Raw genomic sequence first — 24758 nt, 5'->3', positions numbered from 1 at the left:
GGAATGCCACTGCGCGCTTCGCCGAACACAGCCTGGAAGGAAACAATTAATTGGAACGAAAGAGCTGAAGAGCGGTGAGGCGAGGGGTCTCCCCAGGTCTTTTACTATCCTTACTCTTTTAACTGTTCTGCAGTTTTCTTTTTGGGACTTTGTTTCAACTTCTGGAGGAGTTTAGATTGGAGGGGAGGGAAATTCCACCCCCCTTGGAAAAGCGGCACTTGAAAAATCTCTCCCTTTTATAGGGGAGAGAGAAAGTTTGAAATCTACTTTCACTTCCCTTAAATAATGGGGAAAAATTTTTTTTTTCTTGTCTACAATTGCGAGAGAAAGGATGGCTGAACTGATTCTTCTCTAAACTATCTAAGGGAACTTTGACTTTGTTGTTTCCTGACCATCTGTACTGGCTGAGCCAATATAGCCAACTTCCTCCTTTTTCTTTGTCTTCATGAATGAGACTCCTCCCTTGGAAAACTTTATGGCTTTCAACTAATTTCCACCCCAGAGATCTCCAGGAGCATCTTCAAGTACGTTATTCCCCTGGATTTGGAATATTCTGACCCACCTATTTGCTCTAGTTCTGTACTAGAAGACTTATTCTCCTTTGGACTTGTTTGTTTGATGATCCCTACCGGCTGTGCTCTCCCACAGACGCCATCTCTTTGTACAGAACAATAACTATCTCTGAGCCTCATGATGGGTCCAAAGAAATTACCGCCTGGTAAGGCCTCATCAGCCCCAACATCTTCTATGTCCAGCCCCGCTCACCAGTCACAACTGGGGTCTTTTTTACAACCTAAAGCCTCTGAAGAGAGTGCAAAGGACTTGTCTACTCACCAGATGCTTCAAATCATCTTAAAGGGACAGGACGAAATCAAAAAACAACTGCAGGACTTAAATGAACAGCTCAGAGAGACAAAACAGCAAACCACACGGAATGAACAGAGGATAGGTGTGCTGGAGGAGGGGGCGGTGGGATGAGAGACAAGATGAAGACAATCCAAAGGGGGAATGTAGAATTTGGAAATCAGATGTTAAAAATGGAATTTGAAAGGATGTCTTTTTTTCTTAGGTTCCAAAACTTGCCAGAAGTTGAGAACGAAGATCTTAAGGAGATTATGACCACAATACCAGCAGAATATATTAATAGAGATAAACAACAGCTTTGGTGGGATATTGATCTGATCTATAGGGTCAATTCAGCCTATGCAAGAACACACAACGTTCCAAGGGAAGTTCATGTTAAATTTCTTAGAAAAACTACAAGAGATGAGGTTCTAGGAGCTCAAAGGGGAGGACCATTAAAATATAAAGATAAAGAAATAACCATTCTTAAACAGATCCCAAAGAAAGTAAGAGATAACAGAAGGAAATATTCCTTCTTAGCAAAAATATATATACAATAATGGGGTTTGGTTCAGGTGGCTGTTTCCAGAAGGCATGTTGATTTTTTGGGAGGGCAGCAGAATTAGAATCAACACAGTAGTGGAAGCAGAGGCTTTCACTAAAAAACACAGTGCTCTCTTAGGCGAAATGGGGAATGTTACACAAGAAACAAAGGAGGGAGGGGCTGAGGTTCAGCCGGTGGACGGGAGGGAGGACACAACAACTAGAAGACTCAGATCACAAAAGTGATTTGAAACACTTTTGAGTGTTGAGACCACCACCTGGGAAACCAGGCTTTGCTGGCTCTGCTCCAACATCCTCAACGTCCAGCCCCAGCGGGCAACAGACATTAACATCTTTATTACAACCCAAAGCCCCGGAGAAGGACCTAACTCAGCAGTTGCTTCAAAAGATTTTAAAGGGGCAGGAGGACTTGAAAAATCAACTGAAAGAAATGAATGAACCACTCAGAGAAAATCAAAACCGAACAGCTCAAAATACACAGAGACTGGAAGTTTTGGAGGAGGGGACGGCCGAGATGAGGGGGGAGGTGAGAGGGGTCCAGAGAGGAAACCAAGAACTTGAGAACCATCAGATAAAAATGGAGTTTGAAAGGATGTCTTTTTTCCTTAGATTTCAAAATGTAATTGAGGCTGATGATGAAGATTTGAGGGAGATTATGACAAAACTATTGGCTGAATATATTAAAAAAGACAGACAGCAGCTGGGATGGGATATTGACCTGGTCTATAGAGTTAATTCAGCTTATGCTAGAACACACAATGTTCCAAGAGAGGTTCACATTAAATTTCTTAGAAAGACTACAAGAGATTAGATTTTGAGTGCACAAAGGGGGCAAGTGTTAAAATACAAGGATAGAGAGATAGTCATCCTGAAACAAATCCCAAAGAAAGTCAGAGATAAAAGAAAAAAATATTCGCTTTTAGCGAAGAAACTATTTGAGAAAGGGGTTTGGTTCCGGTGGCTTCTGCCAGAAGGTATGCTGATATTCTGGGAGGGTACTAGAGTTAGAATTAATACAACTATGGAGGCCGAGGCCTTCATGGAAAAAAACAAAGCGCTCCTAGATAAAGCTGATGATACCACACGAGATACACAAGACATGGGAGGTGCCGGAGCCTTGCTGGTGGGGGGAGAAGAGGCAACATTGAGAAAACTTAGTTCACAAAAGTGAGTTAGAAAAATAATGCAATTGCTAATACAGGGATTTTTTTCTGTTTGATATAAAATAGATTGAAATTATTAGAAGATATAAGGTAAAAATATGCTGTCAAAATATTGCTAAGTAGTAATTATCTAATGTATTAACAAGTGAAAGTTATGAGAATTGGGGGGAGTACCATTTCCTGCATAATGTAGCTGTCAAAATTTGTAACTTTACCCATTACCCCTTTTCCTGAAAATTTTGTAAAACTAATAAAAATTTCTGTTTAAAAAAACAAACAAACAAACAAATGATTGAAACATACTGATGATTTTGTATTAAACTCAAAACTGCTAATACTTATGTAAATGTTGATATTTTTCCATCTTCGTTTGTAAAAGTTGTAAAACTCACTGTTTATTAGAACACCAGATATGACTCACTATTTTAAAAAGGGTCAATACAAGCAGTCCTTCATTTACAGATGGTCATTTAACAACTTATGGTGGCCTCGGACAATATCACACCACCTGTTCCCTCAATGTCACATGGCCAAATTCAGGCATTTAGCAAATGGCTCACATTTACAAGTGACTGCAGCAATCCCATGTCAGGTAACTGCAATTTGCTAAAACTTTTTGCCAGTTTCTGGCAAAAGATGCCCATTTGGGAAGAATGGATTCAGACTTATGACTGTATGGCCTAGTCATATTCTCCCAACCCTAGGAAAAAGACAACGGCAAACCATTTCTGAAAAATATTGCCAAAAAAACTGCAGGGACTTGTCCAGATAGTCTCCAAGAATCGAACACAACTGAACGGAAGAAAAAAAAAGTTACTTACCACTAGGTTTTAAATACTTCTTGGCATGCAGGTAACTCTCCAGCATTCGTTCGTTGAAAAGCATGTAGCCCATTGGCTCAGAAATAATGATGTCCACCTGTTCTGGAAGAGAGATTTCTTCTACCTTCCCAGGAATGACAACAATTCGATCAGTAAGATTATTACTCTTCACTAAAACCTGGACAGAAAGGGAAAAATTAGAAAGCAATGATTCCATAGATATTTTTTTGAGAACTTGTTTTTCAGATAGCTGATAATTAGAAAGAAACAGATGCTTTAGATACCGGAGCATATTAATTCACTTCAAACCTCTAATTATAATTGAAATCCAGTTTGGACATAAGAAAAGTCTGCTGCTTCCCAGCCAGGTAAGACTACTACATTTACAATAAAATATTTGCTATAAGTAGTTCTTGTATGTTCCTTTCTTCCCCAGGCATGTTATCAAATGCAGTTTCATGGGTAAATTCAAAGAAGCACCAATCATATTAGTATGGTTGAAGTCGACGTTCCTATTCCTTGTCGCCATTGAGAAGGATTGCCTCTCTAGCCTTCAGGAAATTTGCATTCACTAGCTTTCTACTTGAGCCTCTCATCAGCTGAATGCACTTGTCAGCAGCTGCAGGAAAAGAAAAAAGGGAGTGGACCCAGGCTTGGTGAGGGAGAGAGAAGGCCAGTAGTGGTCGGTGGGGAGGGGGGGGGAGTAGGTCAGGTTTCTCAAAACTGGGAGGGGAGAAGGAGGAGGCCATATGCCACTGGGCCCAGCCAGCGCACAGCACATTTTTGTGTGCCAGTAGGCCTAGCTGGCTGAAGCCTTCTGGGAGTGAGAAAGGAGGAGATCCACATGCAGCTGGGCCTAGCTGCCAAGGCTTTTCAATCCATGGAAAGTTTCCACGTGCCAGCGGGAGCCAGATCTCCCAATACCTCTCCTACCTTGAGATACTCTTAGCATGATAATTTAACAACCAAAACAGGAGAACTGGGATTGTGGTCACTGAATGAAGCAGCCATGTGGGTGTCTCACACTAACCTCTGCATGTTGAGCCATCGTGCTTGCTTCCACTGCATAAATTTTTCTTGCTCCAGCTTGTGCTGCAAAAAATGACAGGATGCCAGAACCACAGCCGACATCTAATACAATCTGGTGGGGGGGAAATTAGATCAATAAAATCACAAAAACTAAATATCAGTAAAACCTTTTCTATAAAATATAGTAAATATGTAAGGTAAAACTAAGCCATCCTTACTGACAGCTACAACATTTAGAAGAGTGGATCTTATATCCAAACTCCGGTTCCAATGCTCAGAGTTCTAAATTTGTTTATCGTATTAGTGTAATTATTAAAGATATGACAACACCGCTATTGGATCCAAAGCAAAAAACCTGCTTTGAAGAAAATACAACTTGAATGCTCATGCACAACCTCTTGAGAATTAATGTCCAATGAATCTGGAGGGCACCAGATTAGGAGATCTGTAGCAATTCAAAATATTTGTAATTAGGGCATTAATAATTATGGCATAGTCGTCTCTAGAAAACAGTGTAGTTGATGAACAAATGGAAGCTGATAATGCCTACTCTCTGGCTACCAGCACTACCAGTAATTCAATTTACAGCAATGGCTTATTAGAAATCCCAAATTGTGTACCCTGCCTCACACAGGATTAGCTGCAGGCTACCATCAAGATTTTCCTTTTCACCGTACCTTATTTGAGAGAAACTTTATTGTACTATCCCTGTGTTACTAAATCAGACCACATTCTTCTTTTTTTCAAACTCTTCAAAGTTTCATCATTTCCAGATAGACTAAGCAAAATATTCTGAGCGAAGAGTAACGTGACTTAGATACGATATTTGAATATATATTTACAATATGTAAATGCAGTCTTACACTTTAGCAACTATGCAATATTCAGAAGGAAACTTCATTGGTTACACTTAAGGCATTATTAAACTTTAGCCATACCTTATCTTTGAAATCGCTATGGTTTTGCAGGATTGCTCTCTGATATGTGCCTGTTCGGACATAATCCTGCATCATATTTTGCTGTTGGGATAAATATCCATAAAACTGAAAGAGGAAACAAAAAGTCTCTGCTAAAACCAACACGCTCACTCACAAAAAGAAATGCTATAATTTTAGAAAATTCTAACTACCATTTCTGTTATGATAGATATGTAAGAGATCACTAAATATCTACAGAAATGCACATGATCAAATATAAAATCCCTCCAGAATGTATATGGGTCAATATAAAAGGTATATATTACAGGCCACCCCACCAATCAGAAGAAATAGATGAGCTCTGCCAACCAGTTAACAAATGTATGTAGGAAGCATACCACAGTCGTAATGGCAGATATCAACTGGAAGACAAACTTTGCAGTGGAAGATCAAATAGATTCCTAACCAACCTAGCCAACAACTTTGTCATCCAAAAGGTAAAGGAAGGAACTAGAAGTAAAGCTCTACTGGACCTAATTATTACTAACAGAGAAGTGATAGAGGAAATTGAAGTTGCCAGAATCTTGAGTGAAAGTGACCATGTCATACCGGAGTTCAATGTAATGCAAACCCAAGCAATAGAAAATAATCCAACTAGTGCCTTAAACTTTAAAACAGCTGATTTTAGCAAACTCAAAGAGAGTCTAGGGAAGATTCCGTGGACAAAAATCCTAAAGGGGAAAACAACCTAAGAAGCATGGGAAACTCTGAAAAATGTGATCATAAAAGCCCAGTCCAGCACAATACCACTGGGGAAAAAACCCAAGAAATTCAAGAAGAAATCAGCATGGCTGCATAAAGATCTTTCTGACAGACTGAAAGACAAAAAGGACAAATACAAAAAATGGAAAGAGGGACATAATAACTAAGGCTGATTATCACCAGATAGCCAGAACATGCAAACATGAAGTCAGAAAAGCAAAGGCTCAGAATGGATAAAGACTTGCAACAAAAATCAAAGATAATTTAAAAAAAGTTATTTCAACATATTAATAACAAGAAAAAAGTCAAGGAAACAGTAGGTCCATTAAAGGCTAAAACATGAAGAAAGGCTGCAGGATTTGGGTTTGGCTGGTCCAGTTATGGCGAACCTTTTCGGCACCAAGTAACGAAGAAGGGAGCACACAAACCCATCTGGGCTGCAACCCAGGGGGCATGCGCATGCTGGAAAATGAGCTTCCAGTTTCTGGCGATGAACAGCTGGCCGGTGCGCATGCTCATGCTGGAAAACAGAAGACCAGCTCTTTCAGTTTCCGACCCTGTTGCACCCATGAAAGCAGATCGTCGTGCTGCATGCACACCAGAAACCCGGAAGAGGAATGGGCGCCGCTACACATGCCAGATGATATGGCTCCATGTGCCACTTTGGGCACACGTGCCATAGGTTTGCCATCACAGGACTAATCTAAATAAAAGAAGAATTGGGGTGACATGATAGCAGTATTCCAGTATTTGAGGGTCTGCCACAAAGAAGAGGGCATCAATTTATTTTTCAAAGGACCAGAGGGCAGGACAAGAAACAATGGTTGGAAACTAATCAAAGAGAGAAGCAACCTAGAATGAAGGAGGATGCCTAACAGTGGAACAGCTTGCCTTCAGAAATCGTGGGTGCTTCATCACTGGATATTTTTAAGAAGAGACTAGACAATCACTTGTCTGAAATGTATAGAATCTCCTGCTTGAGCAGGGGGCTGGACTAGAAGACCTCCAAGGTCCCTTCCAGCTCATTCTATTCTATTCTATTCCGCATACCCAAGACCTGGTAATCTTGGACCCATGTCTGAGACCCTGGCACTTAAGAATCTGTAGTTTCTGTTCAGATCCCTGAGCTGTGTTTTAGTAATTTTCCTGCATTTTAAGCACATCAAGAATCCACATGGTTTTCTGGCAGAAAAAGTCCTCCTCATTTTCTTCATTAGCTAGCCCTCTACAGTTTGTTTTCAAAAACATGCAAGCAACAGATCCACAGCAGTGGACCCAAGGAGCTGACGCAATTCCTCCCTCCCCTCCACCAGAAAAAAACAAATATGGAAGTCACCTACCTGGAAGTACTGCACAGCAGATGATTCCTCTGTGCGCTCACTGAACACTGACTGCTCCATGTTGTGGCCTCGGCAATTTTTCAAAATGTTATAAAATGAGCAGAAGTCTAAAGATAAAGCCAAAAATGCTTTTCAGATTTTAAATGACATTGTTCCAATTACATCCAAAAAGGGTACAAACAACTTGGTTAGAGGTGTAATCCAATACCTGGTGGTTCCTAATTATTATGGGAACATTTGCCCAGGATTTTTCTCTAGATACATTTAATCTGCTTCTGTGATACAGATAGTCCTTGACTTACAACAGTTTGTTTAGTGATCATTCAAAGTTACAACGGCACTGAAAAACGTGACTTATGACTATTTTTCATAGTTACGATTTTTGCAGCATCCCTATGACCATGTGATCAGAATTCAGGATGCTTGGCAATTGGTCCTTTGCTGTCTCTCAGGGTCATGTGATCATCTTTTGCAACCTTCTGACAAGCAAAGTCAGTGGGGAAGCCAGATTCACTTAACGACCAGGTTTCTAACTTATCAACTGCAGTGATTCACTTAACAACTGTGGCAAGAAAAGTTGTAAAAATAGGGCAAAATTCACTTAAATGTCTCACTTAACAACAAAAATTTTGGGCTCAATTGTGGTTGTATGTTGAGGACTACCTATACTTATTTCTAAGACTAAATCACTTCATTTATTTACTGGATTTATGCCTTGTTTTGTTTTTTTTTTGCTTATTCAAGGCAGTTAGAACATTTCAAATAAAAATGCTAAATTTAAATGTAGCATTCAGATGAACATATTAAAAATCAGTTAATGTGGAAGTGATATGTTCTCCATTTCACAAAATGCTCCTCTCCAGAGAGAGCATCCATAGTCAGATACAAGAGATGAGATAAACAAGCCACTATCAGCAGGGCATCTTTTCAAAAAATCCTCTCTCACTGATTTTCATGACCAGGCATATTCATTGTAAAACATGTCATCCCCGGAGACACTCAAACCCTAAGCTGTGTGGGGTTTTAAAAGTCAACATCATCACATCAACTATGCCCAGGAAGCAATCAGCAAGGAGGAGAGATTTTTCCAAACAGGAATCATACCATTCCATTTCCACTGATAGGGAATATATTTTGGCCCAACTGCAATTCTTATATGCTTCTCAAGGGGTACCTAACATATAGCATGTTACAGTAGTTAAGCACAAGGATATAGCTAAGGTATAGATAACTATTACTATGTCTAAATCATGGCTGCGAGGATCACAACTGGCACTCTAGCCACATCTATGCCAATGTGGTTCAGGCCACAATAATCAACTGAATCCAATGGCAATTAAGGAACATCTTTAAACTGTGCATCTTTCTGTAAATCAAATTTTCATTATTTAAAGTTTTCAATACTAGCTCATGCTTACAAATGGCAGGATTGCTTGCAATTTCTTCTCTAATGCTACATGTATATTTAGTTAATTTTTGGATACTAAAATAGAATGTACGTTTTTATATAACAGATATAGCTAAATAGTATTACAGTACATCAGGGGTGTCCAAACTTTTTGCAAGGAGGGCCAGATTTGGTGAGGTGAAAATGTGTGGGGCCGATCATTCAGCCTGACATTCTTTGAACCCTTAACATTAAATGCAAATTGACTACCGTATTTTTCGGAGTATAAGACGCACCAAGATTTTGAAGAGGCAAATTAAAAAAAAAGTTTTTGCACTCTCCCCAAAATGGCCCATTTTTCACGAAAATGGGCCTTTTTTTAAAGGGCATGAATAACCTTTAAGAGGCTTCTAGAGTGCTCCTGGGGGCTAGGGAGGGCAAAGTTGAGCAAAAAATGACCCATTTTTGATCATTTATGCCCTCCACAGCCCCCAGGAGCACTCTGAAAACCTCCTAAAGGCTATGCACAGCCATTTTGGTGAAGGGGGCAGAGTTTTGGGAGGCAAAAAATGCTGTATTCAGTGTATAAGATGCACCCAGATTTTTAGCCTCTTTTTTGAGGGGAAAAAGATGCATCTTTATACTTCGAAAAATATGGTATTTTATGAAAGACTAAACAAATAATTCCAGTGGGGAGGCTGCGGGCCGCTTGAAATTTGAAAAAGGGCCACATTTGGCCCCCGGGCCGTACTTTGGACATGCCTGCAGTACATGCATCAAAAATTGTATATCCACGAGGAGGAGCCGAAGTCGTATAAATACGACGTGCAATCTCAATGCTCTTGAGATCGCAGTTGACACTTTTGCCACTGGGTGGTCCAAACGGACCTAAACCGTCCCAAAGAGATGGTGAACAGGAAGCATACATCTTGCTGATCTCAGGGACATTGCAAAGCCCCTGATTGATCCAAGAGAAGTTATTCAAGCCGGTGACAAAAAATCCAGTCATTTGGCTGATGAAGTCGGGGTGGCTCCAAAACGGAAGGATATCGAAAGAGAAAGTGTTTCCAGCTGTTGAGGAATTTTTATTGTTTTAAAAGTGACTGCCTATAAAAAAACCTTAAATTTAATATAAATTGGAGAACAGAAGAAATAAGTGGCGGAATTAAATTTGGACTGGTTTTGGACAGTGTGTCATCTTACTTTTTAAACGCTATCTTCATGGATGAAATTTATGCAAGCCTTTTAAAACGAATGGATTGTTTCCTTCTTCTATTTTTTTCTTCTTTTACTATTTTCTGTAATCTATGGACTAAAATTCTCCTTTTTCATTACTGTGGGTGTCTTTCTAACTCATTTAAGAATCGGATTTTTAAAAAAACTCAAAATACAAAAAAGATATGAAAAGAAAATTGCAACATTGTAATAATAACACTGCTGCTCGGAGGCTAGAAGTCTGTGTATTGGAAACAAAACTTATTTTTTCTCACTGATTATCCTGGCTTGGCACTTCAAGGTCTTACTGTTTGTTTATAAGAGTGATAAGAAGCACACAGATGTTTCTTTAAAGTATATTTTTAACCAGAGAAAGGTGAAAATGAAATGATTATTGTGAATTGATGCTTAATCTTTGTTAAAACCTTCTAAGCTAGAACAGCAGTGTTTGTTAGCTGGAGATAATGGCACAATTTCAACAGCAAAAAGAAGTTCTAAGTCTGCAAAAGGTATTCTCAGAAATACAGAAATTATCAAATACACGTGAGAGGATTGAGAAGAAGTTGGATGACTTAGTGCATTTAACAGCAAAATATGATGGTGAAGTTGAAGATGTTCATCAAATGGAAAAGGTGGAGGCTAAAATCCAAAAAATCGAAGAGGAAAATGAATACAAAGAAATTAAAATTGCTGATATTTATGGTGATTGGTTTGTTTCTGAAAATGGAGAGAGTGGAATTCTGAAAGAGGAATTAAATGGAGGGGAAACCTACCCCAGATGGCAAGATACAGAAGAAGAAAAAATAAAAGAATTTATGGATTTAAAGAGAGAAATCTTATTAGCAATAGTTTTGATAACACCCACCGACAATCAAAGATAAGCTGATTAAGGAAACAGAAGAAAGGCATCGAAATTACATGAGAGATTTTATAAGCAAAGAGTTGCTAAGAAAGTTGATTAAGGAGATGATTAGAGGACTGACACCACAAATGGCAGAAGATATGAGACTGTTTTGCTACTGGAAAGATAAAGGTTGATAGATGGAAGAGTATAATTTAAAACTAGTTAAACTTAGTGAAATTTAGTGATAATAGATATAGTTAAATAAATAATTGATAATGATAATAATGTATGCAATGTGTAGTGTCATGATAAGCAATAATGGGATATGAATATTGAATGGTACCCATGAAAGGAAGATTAGAAATTCTTTTGGATTATATATAAAGGTTAATAAAAAAGAACTAAATTAGATATAGTTAAGTTTTGAATATTAGGGGGAAAATGTTATGATACAGGATATAGTTAAATAAAGGAGGGATAATGATAACAACGTATATATAGGTATGGATACAACATAAGGAAATTGGATGTAAATTGTAAACAATGATTTGGAAAGAAGGATTAGAAAATTTTGTTATTAAATATAATGGATGTTTAGCTAGAATAAGACATAAGGATTCAGTGTTATTGGAGGATTTTAGAAATAGTAAATGAAATGCCAGTATGTGGTTATGTATTAAATCTTGGTATATTTTATGATGAAGGATGTTTAAAAAATTATAGTCAAATGAAAATGGAGGTATGATGATGGTAACATGTATAAATATCTGAGTTAAAATACTTGAGTTAATATGAATTATGTTTGTTGACTGTGGAAGAGATGCACGAAAGCCTTTTTGTAACCAACTGATACACGTTCTACAGTATGTAAAGGAGGATATGTTATGTTTGCTTTGAAAATTAAAAAAAAACCCTTTTTATTAAAAAAATGTATATCCATGTTTAAGTTAAATTAAGTACAGATAACTGTCCATAAAAATGTTACAATTTTAGCATGATAAAGACAATGTTGTCTTTTGGTTTTCTCACAAATATCCTTTCTCTTATATTTTAATTTTTCCAAATGTTCCAGAAACTATCCAACTAAATATAGCATAAGTATCAAAGGTTTTTTTAAAAAATCTTGACAGAATTGGGCTAAACATTGCACAACTTTGCCACTTGATGGTCCAAAATTTCTATTAAGGAGAACAAACAGCAGATGATGTCATAGGAGAGAATGTCAGACTGAATTATTTAACAGGTCAGACGTTATCCTTTTTGTAAATGCTATGTGTTGGCAGGACATAGAATTATTTGCCAGAGCAATATTATTGTTTCCCAAAACTTCAAATAAAATTGCTGGTACATACCACTTGGCGTTGCAAATTGTATAAGGACACTATTGCATCCCAATGTGATAATGAAGGACTGTTTTCCCACTCGGCTGCATTCTGTCTCCTTTGATACAGAACACTTGAATACGCAAACATCATCTTCTAGGAAAGAAAAGAGAAAAAAACAATGATTCATCAACCCTTAGAGATTTTGCTTTTTTAAGATGGAGAAAGCCATTCTTGACCATTCCTACTTTCCAAACTGTCAGATGCGAAATCCACAAATAGAACAGGAGCAGATTATCTCTTTCACGTGCTTCTGAATCTCATCAACTGATATTCAGGGTCATGTTAGGCATGCTCATAGGGTAGGACCATGACCAGTAGCATTAGCAATAGCACTTAGACTTACATACTGCTTCATAGTACTTTACAGCACTGAGTGATTTACAAATGTTAGCATATTACCCCCAACAATCTGGGCCCTCATTTTACCGACCTCAGAAGGATGGAAGGCTCAGTTAAGCTCAAGCTGGTCAGGATCTAATTCCTGACTGTGGGCAGAGTTAGCCTGCAATGTTGCATTCTAACCACTATGCCACCTGGGCTCCCTACAAACTATTTCGAAGTTGCTTTTCCTTTTCTGTAGAATGTACTAATTTTTAGCTTCTTATTCTCTATATCTGACAAGAAATACCTATTGGCAGTTTCTAGAAATGTTCAGAAAAGTGAGCGGACATCTTTCTAATAAAGGAGAATATTTGTAACTCGTGGTTGAAATGAGGGGTCCTTGTTGCTCTCTGAGCTTGGTTGTTTTCTTTCAGATGCTTCATTAACCAAACTAGATAATACCATGGCTAGCACTGACGATATTACCTAGTTTGGGTTATGAAACATCTGCAAAAAAACCAACCAAGCTCAGAGAGCACCAAACCCTCAGACATCTTTCTATTTGGTCAGGACAAATCTGTGAAACTCACACTGCCTTTTTTTACCTTTATATCCTCAGGCCCCCTTTTCCTTGCATCTAAAATCTGTAGGCAGTTCGACAAAATAGTCTTTTTTTCTCAGCTTCTAATCTTAATCTACTATCACAGGGGTCCACAGCCCTCAGGTTGCGGACTGGTATCTGTCCGTTGCCTGTTGAAAACTGGGTCACACAGTGGACAAACACGAGAAGCTTCATTTGTGCATGCACGGGAGCTAGGTTACATGGGTGCAACTATCCACTCCCCTCCACACTGGTCCAAGGAGCCAGAAAGATTGGGGACTGCTGTACTATCAGATCAATAATACAGTATTCAAAATAAGAGTTTGCACAAACTGGGTACAACACATCACACTGAATCAAAATATGCTTTGCATAGTTTTACAAATCATCTGTTGTTGTTAATAATATGCTATGGTTCTATAGCTTAAACTAAATGTGAGCTAGGTCACTACAGTTTGTTCCACAATCATGAGTTAGCATAATCTGAGAAACATGGTATGACCGCTACAAATCCTGTGCCCGGTTTTCAAACATTTCCAATTCCAATACTCAAGAAAAAAACCAAACCATTTATTTGTTCATGAACATATCAATCAGTTAATTCTGCAAAATATGCCAGACATAGCATGTAAAGAAAAAGATACTCCAGTCTGAAGCTTGCCTGAAATGACAGTTGTCTTACCTGAACTATTATTTTAGGAGGTTTGCAGGATTGGCCAGGAATGGGTATTATGATATCCAATTGGCCTCGAGACAGAGTTAAACTGAAGCCACGCCTCTGTGCTCCTTGCTTCTGGCTCCCAGTTTCAAAGAGTCACGTCCACTGAAAAACACCTGAAAACAAGTCACAAGGGAACACACCTACCCCCTGAAGTTCCCAACCCCTTGGACCAATGCTAGGGCAGGAACCTGGCTAATCCTGCAAACCTCCTAAAATAACAATTCAGGTAAGACCAACTGTCATTTTTCAGAGGAATTTGCAGGATTAGCCAGGAATGGGACATACCCAAGTTAACGTCCCTCAGGTGGGGCACTATTGGTCCTGGTGTCTCCGAATTGTGCCATGTGACAGCCCCTTATCCAACCCATCTTGGAGGAAATCCAAGACCTGCGGTATCGAAGCCTCACAGGGATTTGCACCCGAGACCTGGCACCACTCTGCAAATGTCCTCCAGGTGGAATCATAAATTCTGGTGGTGGAACCCCTGAATGGTCGAGATCACCCTGTGGGAAAGCTGGGCATCCCTCAGATGTTCCCGCTCAATCAAAACACGGCTAGCTGCAGCCATTGTGGCTCGGGACGCACCAGGGTCCCCTGCCTGAGCTCTATTTCCCTCCCTGGGATTCTCCAAGGCTATGCCACTGACAGGCACATGAGGTCCACAAACCAGGCCCGGCGCAGGAAGTACGAAGCTACGAGGATGAGTTCCACCCTCTCCGAGACCACCTTCCGAACTACCCTGGGGAGGGAAAGCGTAAAGCAGGCCATCCGGCCATGACATCCGAAGAGCGTCGACTCCCTCCGTCCCCCGAGTCAGGAACTGAGAAAAGAAGCGCTCCACCTGAGCGTTCTATGGTGTTGCAAACAGGTCCACTTCTGGACGGCCGAACCTGGAGCAGATGGTCTGGAACAGTTCCAGAAGAAGACTCCACTCTCTATTGGCGGCCGTGGACCGACTGAGCCAGTCGGCCTGATGGTTGTTTACTCCTGTGATGTGTTCCGCCCTGAGCGATTAAAATGCCGTTCCGCCCAGGTGCCAAGTGCCATCGCCTCGGTCCGAAGAGCCCTGGAGTGTGTGCTGCCTTGGCGGTTGATGTGGGCCTTCACCGCCACGTTGTCGGTCAGCACCAAAACGTCCACGTCTCGAACGTGGTCCTTAAAGTGCCGCAGTGACAAGTGGATCGTTCACGGCTCCAGCCAATTGATATTGTGCTGGAGGTCTGTCCAAGTCCAACGGCCCTGCGTCATCCGAGACTCCAAAAGAGCCCCCCACCTGTACAAGCTGGCGTCCATCATCAGGGTGAGGCGCTCCGGCTCCCTGAACTCGCAGCCCTTGTGTAGAGCTGGGGAGAGCCACCACTTCAACGACAGCTGCACCTGTGGTGTAACTGGAACCTTTGTCTCAGAGTTACTGGAGTTGGGCCTCTGATGCGACAGGAGACGCCATTGGAGTGTCCTTGCGTGCAGACGAGCCCAAGGCACCACATCTATGCAAGAAATGAATTTCCCCAGCAGGCTGAAGAGCACCACTAGGGGAAAACAACGCTGACATCTAACTTGTCTAACTAAAGCCAACAAACTAACCTTGCGGTTGTGGGACAGAAACACCTTCCCCAACCTGGAATCTATGATGGTCCCCAGATGAAGAATCCTAGTGCTGGGAACCAGGGAACTCTTGTGTAAGTTCACTGAAAAACCTAACTGTTGGAGCGTAGACACTACCAATGAAATGTCTTCCCTCGTGCGCTCGAACGACGACGCCTGGACCAAGATGTCATCGAGATAACATTGGATTCCCTCCCGGAGGGAAGCCGCCACCTCAGCCAGAACCTTAGTAAAGGTTTGAGGCACAGATGCCAGTCCATACGGTAAGGCCCTATACTGATAATGCCTACCTAGATAGGAGAACCTGAGGTATTTGCGATGGCCAGTAAAATGGGAATGTGGAGATAGGTCTCCGTGAGATCAATGGATGCCATGAAGTCGTTTTTCCTGATCCCTGCCAAAATGGATTTAAGGGATGCCATCTTGAACCTCCTGTAGACCAAATGGAAATTTAAAAGTTTCAGGTCCAGGATCGCCCTCCATACCCCCGAACTTTTCGGAACCACGGAGAATTGGAATAGAATCCCAACCTGACTTGGTCCTGTGGGACCAATTCCACCGCCCTAATATCTAAAAGGTGTTGAATCACCTGTCTCATGAGTAAGTGCTTATCCTTACTCCTGGCGGCAGAAAACGTCCTAAAGTGGTTTGGAGGAATGGAGAGGAACTCCAGATGCAGGCCAAATCTGATGGTGTTAAGCACCCAGACATCTGTGGTGACTTCAGCCCAGGCGTCAGCAAACAGGGCACGCCTGCCGCCTATGGGTGGGGTCGACGTTGACTTATCTGCCCCAGTGGTAGGGATGGCCACCTCCCCCCCCCCGAAAGGGCCTCTTTCCCTGGGGTTGGAACCTAGGCCTATCCCTAGGGTAGTGTCTATTTGACTGCTTATCCGATCTGGAAAAATACCTGCTTTGTTGAGATTCCTGATCAGACTGACAATAGGACTGTTCCGAAAATACGGTGCAGCCTTTTGTTCAGATTTCTTGGTGGGAGTGGGCATGACCTTCTTATTTTTGTTCTCAATGAGGATTAGGTCCAAGGAGGTACCGAAAAGAGACCCTCAGCATACGGCACTGATGTCAGGTGCCATTTCGCCTTGTTATCAGCTTGCAACCCGCAGCCACAGGAGACGTCGGGAAGTGACCGAGGATGCCAACGCCCGTGAAGAATACTTCATGGCATTCAGGGTGGCGTCCGCAGCGAATTGTGCGACAGCAACCAGCTTGTTGAGATCCTGGTGAGTACGCACCTCCTCCGGCGGAATGTGCTCCTGCATCTGTTGGAACCAAAGAATAGCCGTGCGACTTAAGAACGACGCGGAGGCTGCAGCCTTAATGGCCCATGTGGAAGATTGGAACCTCTTGAGTCAGCTCCACCTTTTTGTCATCAGTTTTCAAGTAATCAACCACATTGCCGGACACTACCATGGAGGTGGAGGCCAAAGCCACCACAGGAAGGTCAACTGTGGGCACCTGCAAAGCCTCACAAAAACTAGATTCTATGTTAAAGAATCTCCTATCGCTGCTGCTAGGGTTAGGAAAAGTCCCTGGCTTTTCCCACTGCTTCTTAACCACCTCTAAGAATAACTTAGGGGGGGGGGAATTTCCTCCTTTGCTGCAGGAGGCTCGGAAAAGACTGGGCCCTCCAGCTTCTTCCCTGAGACTCCTTCCTTGGCACCTTCCTTGGTGCTCTCCATCTCACCTAATTGTGCTGTGGCCCTGGCCTTACTAGGAGGGATTTGAATAAATCAGAGGGAAACAACCCCAAGAAAGCTGGTGGATCAGGCTTTGATGTATCCTCATCATCACACATATCTACTTCCCTCTAAACTTGATCTCCAGCCAAGGAGCCTTGGCTGGCAAGGGAGGGCGAAACCGGCCTGCGCACTCCTGAGGGCCTAGGCCTGGCTTGGGCAGTATCTCCTCCCCCAGTGGCCTTTGCCACAGGTGCAGGGCTTGCAGTCCCCTGCTGTAATCCAGTCTCAATTCCATGTGAAATTGCAGAAGAAATAAAACTTTGAACACTTGCAGGAAGCTGTTCCATGTTCCTGAGAAAAGAAACCTCTTCTGTGACTAATTCACAGTCCTCAGGTGATGTGCCAGAGATCCCCTAATGAGATCCCTTTCCTCCATGGCCACCCTGCACTGGAAAGAATCCCTTAAATAAGGGCCCTGTTCCGCGATGGAGGGAGGGGGAAGGGAAAATGTCCCCTGCAAAATCCCTGACATAATCTGGGGAATCCCCCCTGGAAGGAGGCCTAGATACTGATCTGATGGGCGATCTGGACCTCAAGAGAGAACTAGGCCTGCCCCTCTGCTCAGCCCTGGACACTTGTTTCTCCAGGGCCCTATGCCTTCTCTCCTCATCCCTCTGGAGGGCCTGGGAAGGTTTCTCAGCAGCCAGGGTCTTTCGTAGCCTTGCAGATGCTGTAGCCTGTACCTGACCCCACTGGAGGGTCCCTCCCAAGGAGACAATGGAGGAGAATCAGGCCTCTCTTCACCATCCGCCATTACAACACCTCCCTGCCCAGGGACAATGTTGGGGCTTCTTCAGGCTCAGCCCAACCAACCAGTAGCAATCACAGCTTCTCCTTAAAAACTCACAGCCTCTGCGCAAGGTTTTCAGCCTCCGGTAGACCTTTCCGGCCCCTTTTCAAGCCGTGTGGCTGCTGGCAGCTCCACACGGTCCGCCACGCGTTCTTTAGCCTCCCGTGCTGCTCTGGAGTCTCATAGCCCACTCTGGGCCCTTAGGGGCCTGCCGCTACTGCCGCTGTGGAAGGGATTGCCCCCCAGGATGGCAGGGATGAGAGCGAGACACCGTAGCAGCCTTGGCCTTAGCCCAAGCGGTTTGTTAGAAAACGAGGCCCAAAATGGCCACTGAATGGTGTCTGGCCTCCAACAGCCTCCACAAGCGGCCGGGAGCAAGCCACACCCAGGGAAGGCTTCCACGAAGCAGATGGAGGCAAGTGGGGAAAGGCAGGGAGGAGGAGAAGGCAGGATGGCACTGGATTGTATTTGGAAATTTCAGAAGCCAAAAGCAACTCTTCCTTCTTCGGCCAGACAGAGTTGAAACTCGGAGCCAGAAGCAAGGAGCACGGAGGCGTGACTTCAGTTTAACTCTGACTCGAGGCCAATTGGACATCATAATACCCATTCCTGGCTAATCCTGCAAATTCCTCCAGAAAACTGCAGGGCAGCATCATTGAGCATTTATAATCACTTAAATAAAGAAATGTCATCTTTTCTTCCATCTTACCTCTTGGCTCCTTCTGCCTTTTTCATTACCTTAGCAGTACTTAGTTTGGTTTCAGAAGGACAACTATGGAGTCTCATACTCAGTAAAAGAAAAGCTCTGACGCAATATTTGGGTTTAACAAGAGCCTTTGGAGTGCTTCTTTCTATTAACAATAATAACCAAAACCAAATACATTTTATTGACTATGCCAGGAATGGAAGTTCTATAAACTGACAGACACAAGCATTTTCAGTGAATCCATATACTAGATGAGATTCTGTAAAAGAACCAAAAGTGTGCCACAGAAAAAAGTAGCCAGAAGAAAGGATATGAGCCTAAATAGATGATTTGGCCTGCTCTAGCACTCCTTGAAGACATAATTTCCATTATCTGACTAGGGATGCAAAAATACACATAACCCCAATGCCAGTTGCTGCCACCTACTGATCATCTTACTTCTTGCAGTCCAGATATGGAAGCCCTCTAATGGACAGACTTGTATCATTAAACCATGTGAAAATTAACTTTGCGTATACTCCTTGAAATACTTTGTCAGACATGTCCAAAATCTTCTAAGAATAAAAGTTTTGGAAACAAGACTACATCTGCAGTGAATTGTGGGATAAGTAAAACCTTCAGTTTAGAGCCCAACTGAAGATTTTACCTACTATACCATTAATGGAAAACAGTTTTTACACAATAAGTTAAAATCATAATATATCCTATTATACTATAGTTTACAAAATCACTTTCAAAGTATAACTGACTTTCCTGGAAACTCTCCATCCTCTCTGCCTTATTTACTGGGTCTTGGATTCAGATCATTAGAACTTAGTAACTCTTCCCTTGTTACAGAAAGTAATTAAACTCTGACAACTCGGGGTTCTTCCTTAGTGCAATTTGCAGAAAGCTCAGATCTAATCTGAACTTACTCCACTGTTGTTTTTGGAAACCCCGCACTCCAGCACGTCAATGTGCTACCTTGGCCAATTGTAACCCTGCCTTTTGACTTGGACCACCCATCAATTTCAGACAACTGACTCCAAAGGTTACAGTATAAGGATGGTCTTTTCAACCCTCTGAAAAACATAAGAGATCCCTCATCTCTTATGGTTTTATACAGCAGAATCCAGAATGGATTAATTAAACAGTCATTAGTCTTGAACCAAGCATTCAAATTGGATACTGTAACTAAACAGAATAACAAAGTTGAAAGGGAGTTTGGAGATCTTCTTGTCCAATCCCCTATACAAGCAGGAGACCCTATATCGATGATGGTGAATCTAAGGCACCTGTGTCACAGGTGGTATGCAGAGCCCTCTCTGTGGGCATGCGAACCGTCACCACAGCTCAGCTCCACTGTGCATGAGCACATGCCTCCTGCCGGCCAACTGGTTTTCAGGTCTCTGCCACGCATATGTGAGGGGCATGTGTGAGAGGGTGCAAAGGGGTCACGCACATGCGAGGGGGCAGGGGGAGCACGGGGGTTATGTGCGCATGTGCAGAGTGCACGCAGTTGTGCATGCATGGGGGCAGGGCGCATGCAGGGGAGTTGCGCATGCTTTCGGCACATGATGACAAAAAGGTTAGCCATCACTGCCCTACACTATTCCGTACAAATGGCTGTCCAAATCTCTTCTTAAAAACCTCCAGTGGTAGAGCACCCACAACTCCTGAAAGCAATCCATTCCAATGGTTAATTGTTCTGTCAGGAAATTTCTGTCAAAAGAAATTTGTCCTTAGTTCTAGTTGCTTATCTCCTTGAATAGTTTCTATCCATTGCTTCTTGTCATGCCTTCTGGTGCTTTGGAAAATAGATGGACCTCCTCTTCTATGTGGCAACTCTTCAAATATTGGAACACTGCCATCATGTCACCCTTAGGCCTTCTTTTCACTAGACTAGATATACCCAATTCCTGCAACCCTTTTGTCAGGATTCCAAGTAACATCCCCAACGAAAGAAGACTCCAAGGCTAGAAGTTCTTCAAAGTTCCATTTTATTTGAGATGTCATATTGGCACATCTGCAAAAACCCGAATCTGAAAGCTTCCAGATTTTTCCCGCCCAACAGAAAGTCCAAGACCCTTCCCCTGCACCCAAATGTCTATCACATGTCCAATCAATGCACCATCCCCAACTGGAGGTGCCTCCCAGTCATGCCACTCCAGCTGCAGGCCTAATATCCTTAACTCTCTGAGAAAGGAATGTTATTATGGCTAGATATCCCTGCAACTCCATGTAATCTCCCCTTCCAGTTTCCCAGAGCACTAAAATGTGGCAGCCCTGAAGAATTCAAGAAAAAGACGATCTCCAGGGCTGACAGGCTGCCCCCTGAACTGATGATCATGTCCTGCAACAAGACAGACGGAGGGGTTAATCACATATTCTCTAACCATCTCTTCTTTCCCCCTGCCCGGGGGGGGGGGGACGGACACTTTGGCTTATCAGGGAATTTATCATTGAATTGTTTCACTAATCTTTGTGCCTTTACATCCCAGGTTTTGACCCAGGTAGGTTCAGACAAACAGTACCCTTTCCAATGAATTAAATATTGCAATCAATCCCTATACAATCTAGAGCAGTGATAGCGAACCTTTTGCGGCTCACGTGCCAAAAGTGGGGGGAGTGCAGGGGGGTTGTGCGTGGGTGTGCCACATCCATAATGCTATGCGCATGATCCCAGCGCGCATGCACACATGACCAGCGCTCCCATTTTTGGTGCTTTTTTCATCCTCCCCAGGCTCCAGAGGCTTTATAGGAGCCTGGGGAGGGCGGAAATAGCTTCCCCCTCCGGAGGCTTCAGGAGCTTCCTTGAAGCCTCTGGAGTGCAAAAAACCAGCTCTACGAGCAACTCCGATTTGTTCATAGGGTCGGGTTTTTTGCCCTCCGGAGCCTTCAGGAAAGCCTCCTGAATGCTCCAGAGGGCTAAAAATGGCCTTACAAGCAACTCCGGTTTGCCCGTAGGGCTGGGTTTTCGTGCTCCAGAGCCTTCAGGGAAGCTCCTGAAGCCTCCGGAGGGCAAAAAATGGCCTCAAAAGAAGGCTGAAGTCAGCTGGCACGGACAAATGGCTCGCGTGCCACCTGTGGTATGCGTGCCATAGGTTCACAATCACGGATCTAGAGTCTAGGATTCTCTTAATCTCATAATGGGTTCCCCCTTGCACCACTATAGGCTTGGGTGCTAGTCGGTCCTGTGGCCTCAATCTTGATCTAACTGCTGGCCTTAATAAACTGCAATGAAAGACAGGATGTACTTTTCCTCGTATGCATGGGAGATCAAACTTAACTGTTACTTTTTTGAAGATGGGAACCTCATCAGCTCTTTTCCAGTTCTCTTGAAGTTCTTTCGTGCTTCAGGATCTTTGAAGCACATGGTTCAGTGGTTCCAAGATTACGTCCATCAGTTCCTTCAGAACTTTGGAATGTAATCCATCTGGTTCTGGAGATTCGAATGGCAGTCCATTGACCAGGTCAGCAGTTGGGACAGTCGAGGCATGTGAGAGGGGGTTCTGTTTTTAATAGTTCTGTTAGGGGCAGAGTGACATCTGCGAATTCTGGGATGAATTGTCTATAGAAGTTTGTAAAACCCAGGAAGACTTGAATGGTGCGTGGGGGCTGCCAGTCTAGCACTGCTTTCACTTTTCCTGGGTCCAACTCTCCTTCTCCACTTGATACTCGGTAGCCTAGGTAATCTAGGGAGGTTTTATGGAATTCACATTTTGAGAGCTTTGCATAAAGCTTTGCAGCTAGGAGTTTCTTCAGCACCTGCCGTACTAGCTTTACATGCTCTTCCAGGGTCTCACTGAATATGAGAATGTCATCTAGGTAAAGTAGGACCCCTTTGTATAGATGCTCATATAGCACTTCATTTATCAGCTGCATGAAGACTGCAGGGGCCCCTTGCAGGTCAAATAGCATGACTTTAAATTGGAAGCTGCCAAGCGGGCAGTTAAAAGCGGTCTTCCAACTGTCCCCCTCTTTAATCTGTATGCGATAATAGGCCTCTCTCAAGTCAGTTTGGTGAACACCTTGACCTTGGCTAAGTGGCTTAGCATGTCCTTCGTGAGGAGGGGGTAAGTGTTCTCTACGCAAACAGCATTAATTCCATGAAAATCCACGCAAGGCCTCAAACAGCCCTCCCCCCGGTCTTTTCTCTCTTTAAATAGGATGGGGGCTGCCACCCAGAACTTAGCGGACTGAATAAAGCCCCATGCTAAGTTGGCATCAATGTATTTTCTTAACTTGGCGTTATGGAGTTATAACTTTTGGAGTTATGGAATACATCTTTGGTTTAGGCAGCTTTGCTCCCGACATGAACTCAATACTGTTGGCCTGTGAGGGGAGAGGAAGTTGCAATCTTCCGACAGGTCTCAGTATTGTCTTGGCACCTGTGGGCTGCCTGGAAGTTCGTCTATGGCAGGAGCTGCAGTCTCTCGCTTACTGGAGCTCGCTACTTTTTTGTAGTTATCTGGATGGATGGGTGACAGTGAGCCGATACCTATTATTAGCTTTCAGTAGCTGTCACCCCACGTGATGGTTGGTCCCCATTTGTCTAACCAAACGAGGCCCAATATGATTGACTCTGTCATTTTTTGAGTTATGATGAACCGGATGAGCTCACAGTGGCGACCTATCACTACTCTGATTAGTTCCATGACTAGGGTGGCAGGGGCCCTCTTATCAGCATCCCATTGATTTGCTCAAAACAGATTGGGTGCACTAGGGGTTTTGTGCCTATCCCTAGCTGTTGGACAATCTGGAGGCTGATCAAACATCTGGTGCAGCCAGTGTCTGTGACGGCCTCAACCTCCCCTTGGGCTCTTGTATCTGGCACTACAATCTAGTTTTTGATAGTGAAGGGGTGGATGGCTTCACTTACCATCATTGTATGGCCATCATCACTGCTGCTCCCTTCAGTGGAGCCCGGAGGGGTTTCTCTGGCTGGAGTTTCCTTTTTCTCAACTGGAAGGAGAGGAATCTCAACAGCCTGTTTGGCGATCTTCCCCTTCTCCGGTGGCTGCCTTGGAGTTCTTCTTTCCTAGGATGCAGAGGGGGACCGGACTTGAGGGACTGGAGCAGGGGCCAGGCATTCTAGTGCCCTGTGCCCATGCTGGCCACATCAATAACACTTGATCATCCCAGACGGAGTGGGTTGCGACGCATCAACTGGCTTGACTAGAGTTGGGTGACCCAAAGTTCTTTTTGCCGGGTTTTCTATAGTTGGTTTTCGATGAGGGTGGATTTCCAAGTCCATGGGCACAGCTGTATTGTACCAGGCTTGTAGGTGCTCTGGGACACCCCTGATACTACATGCTTGTCTGAGGTCTGGGTTCAGGGCTTCCTTGAAGTGGTAGATGAGGCATTCAGGCCAGTCTCTCTATTTTCCAGCCAGCCTCTGGAATTCCCACACCAATTCTTTTGAGGGCTGGGCCGCTTGCTTCAAAGCTCTAATCTGGGCTTCAGCCTCAATCTGGTGGGCTGTGACCTCGAACCAGCCGCAGAGCAGTTGGACGAACTCATCCACATCTTCTAGCTCGGGGGGCCCTTCATCATGTAGTTCAACTATCCACTCTGCTGCTTCCCCCTCATTCATTCCATCTACAATTTCTGAAATCATATCTTGATTGGTTTGATATTGGTCCCCATAGCAATCAACGTGGGACCAAACTGGATTAAGGAAATAGGCCAGCTTTCCCAGAGTCCTGTCGAACATTGCTCTGAACTGTGGAGGAAGAGTGGCTGGGGGAGCTGATTGCGGTACCAATGCCAGGACAGGACTTGTTATGCAGTTCATAATTTAGAACAGCTATCATAAAATCAAAAACTTGTGTTCAGTTCTAAAGCCAAGTTTAAGGCTAACAATATTCCTTGAGAGCTAACTAGTCAGAATGAAGGATTAAAAATTATTAAGCAGGACATTTCCTCATGCCTTGGAAATTGAGTACTCAAGCACTTGAATACTATTACTTGCAGAATAGTATTCCATTCATATTCAATATATGG

General features: G+C 43.1%; 1 protein-coding gene across 9 annotated transcripts in view; it reads right to left on the bottom strand.

The window, feature by feature from the left end:
• CARM1 (coactivator associated arginine methyltransferase 1) overlaps positions 1-24758 on the bottom strand; it is a 115929-nt gene that overhangs the window by 35589 nt on the left and 55582 nt on the right. For 6 of the 9 annotated variants that reach the window (XM_081945691.1, XM_081945694.1, XM_081945686.1 and 3 more), the window contains 5 exons: positions 12238-12363; positions 7440-7546; positions 5359-5463; positions 4422-4532; positions 3392-3569 (listed from right to left, as the gene is read on the bottom strand). In XM_081945691.1, coding sequence (XP_081801817.1) covers positions 3392-3569; positions 4422-4532; positions 5359-5463; positions 7440-7499 — 454 coding nt within the window. In that variant the 5' untranslated portion in view covers positions 7500-7546; positions 12238-12363. The remainder of the gene's footprint in view (positions 1-3391; positions 3570-4421; positions 4533-5358; positions 5464-7439; positions 7547-12237; positions 12364-24758) is intronic. The other 3 variants (XM_081945689.1, XM_081945688.1, XM_081945693.1) reach the window with 1 other exon arrangement.

The sequence above is a fragment of the Natrix helvetica genome (assembly GCF_964273705.1).
Source record: "Natrix helvetica genome assembly, chromosome: 2".
Classification (NCBI taxonomy): Eukaryota; Metazoa; Chordata; class Lepidosauria; order Squamata; family Natricidae; genus Natrix; species Natrix helvetica.
This window is presented reverse-complemented; position numbering and strand designations above follow the sequence as displayed.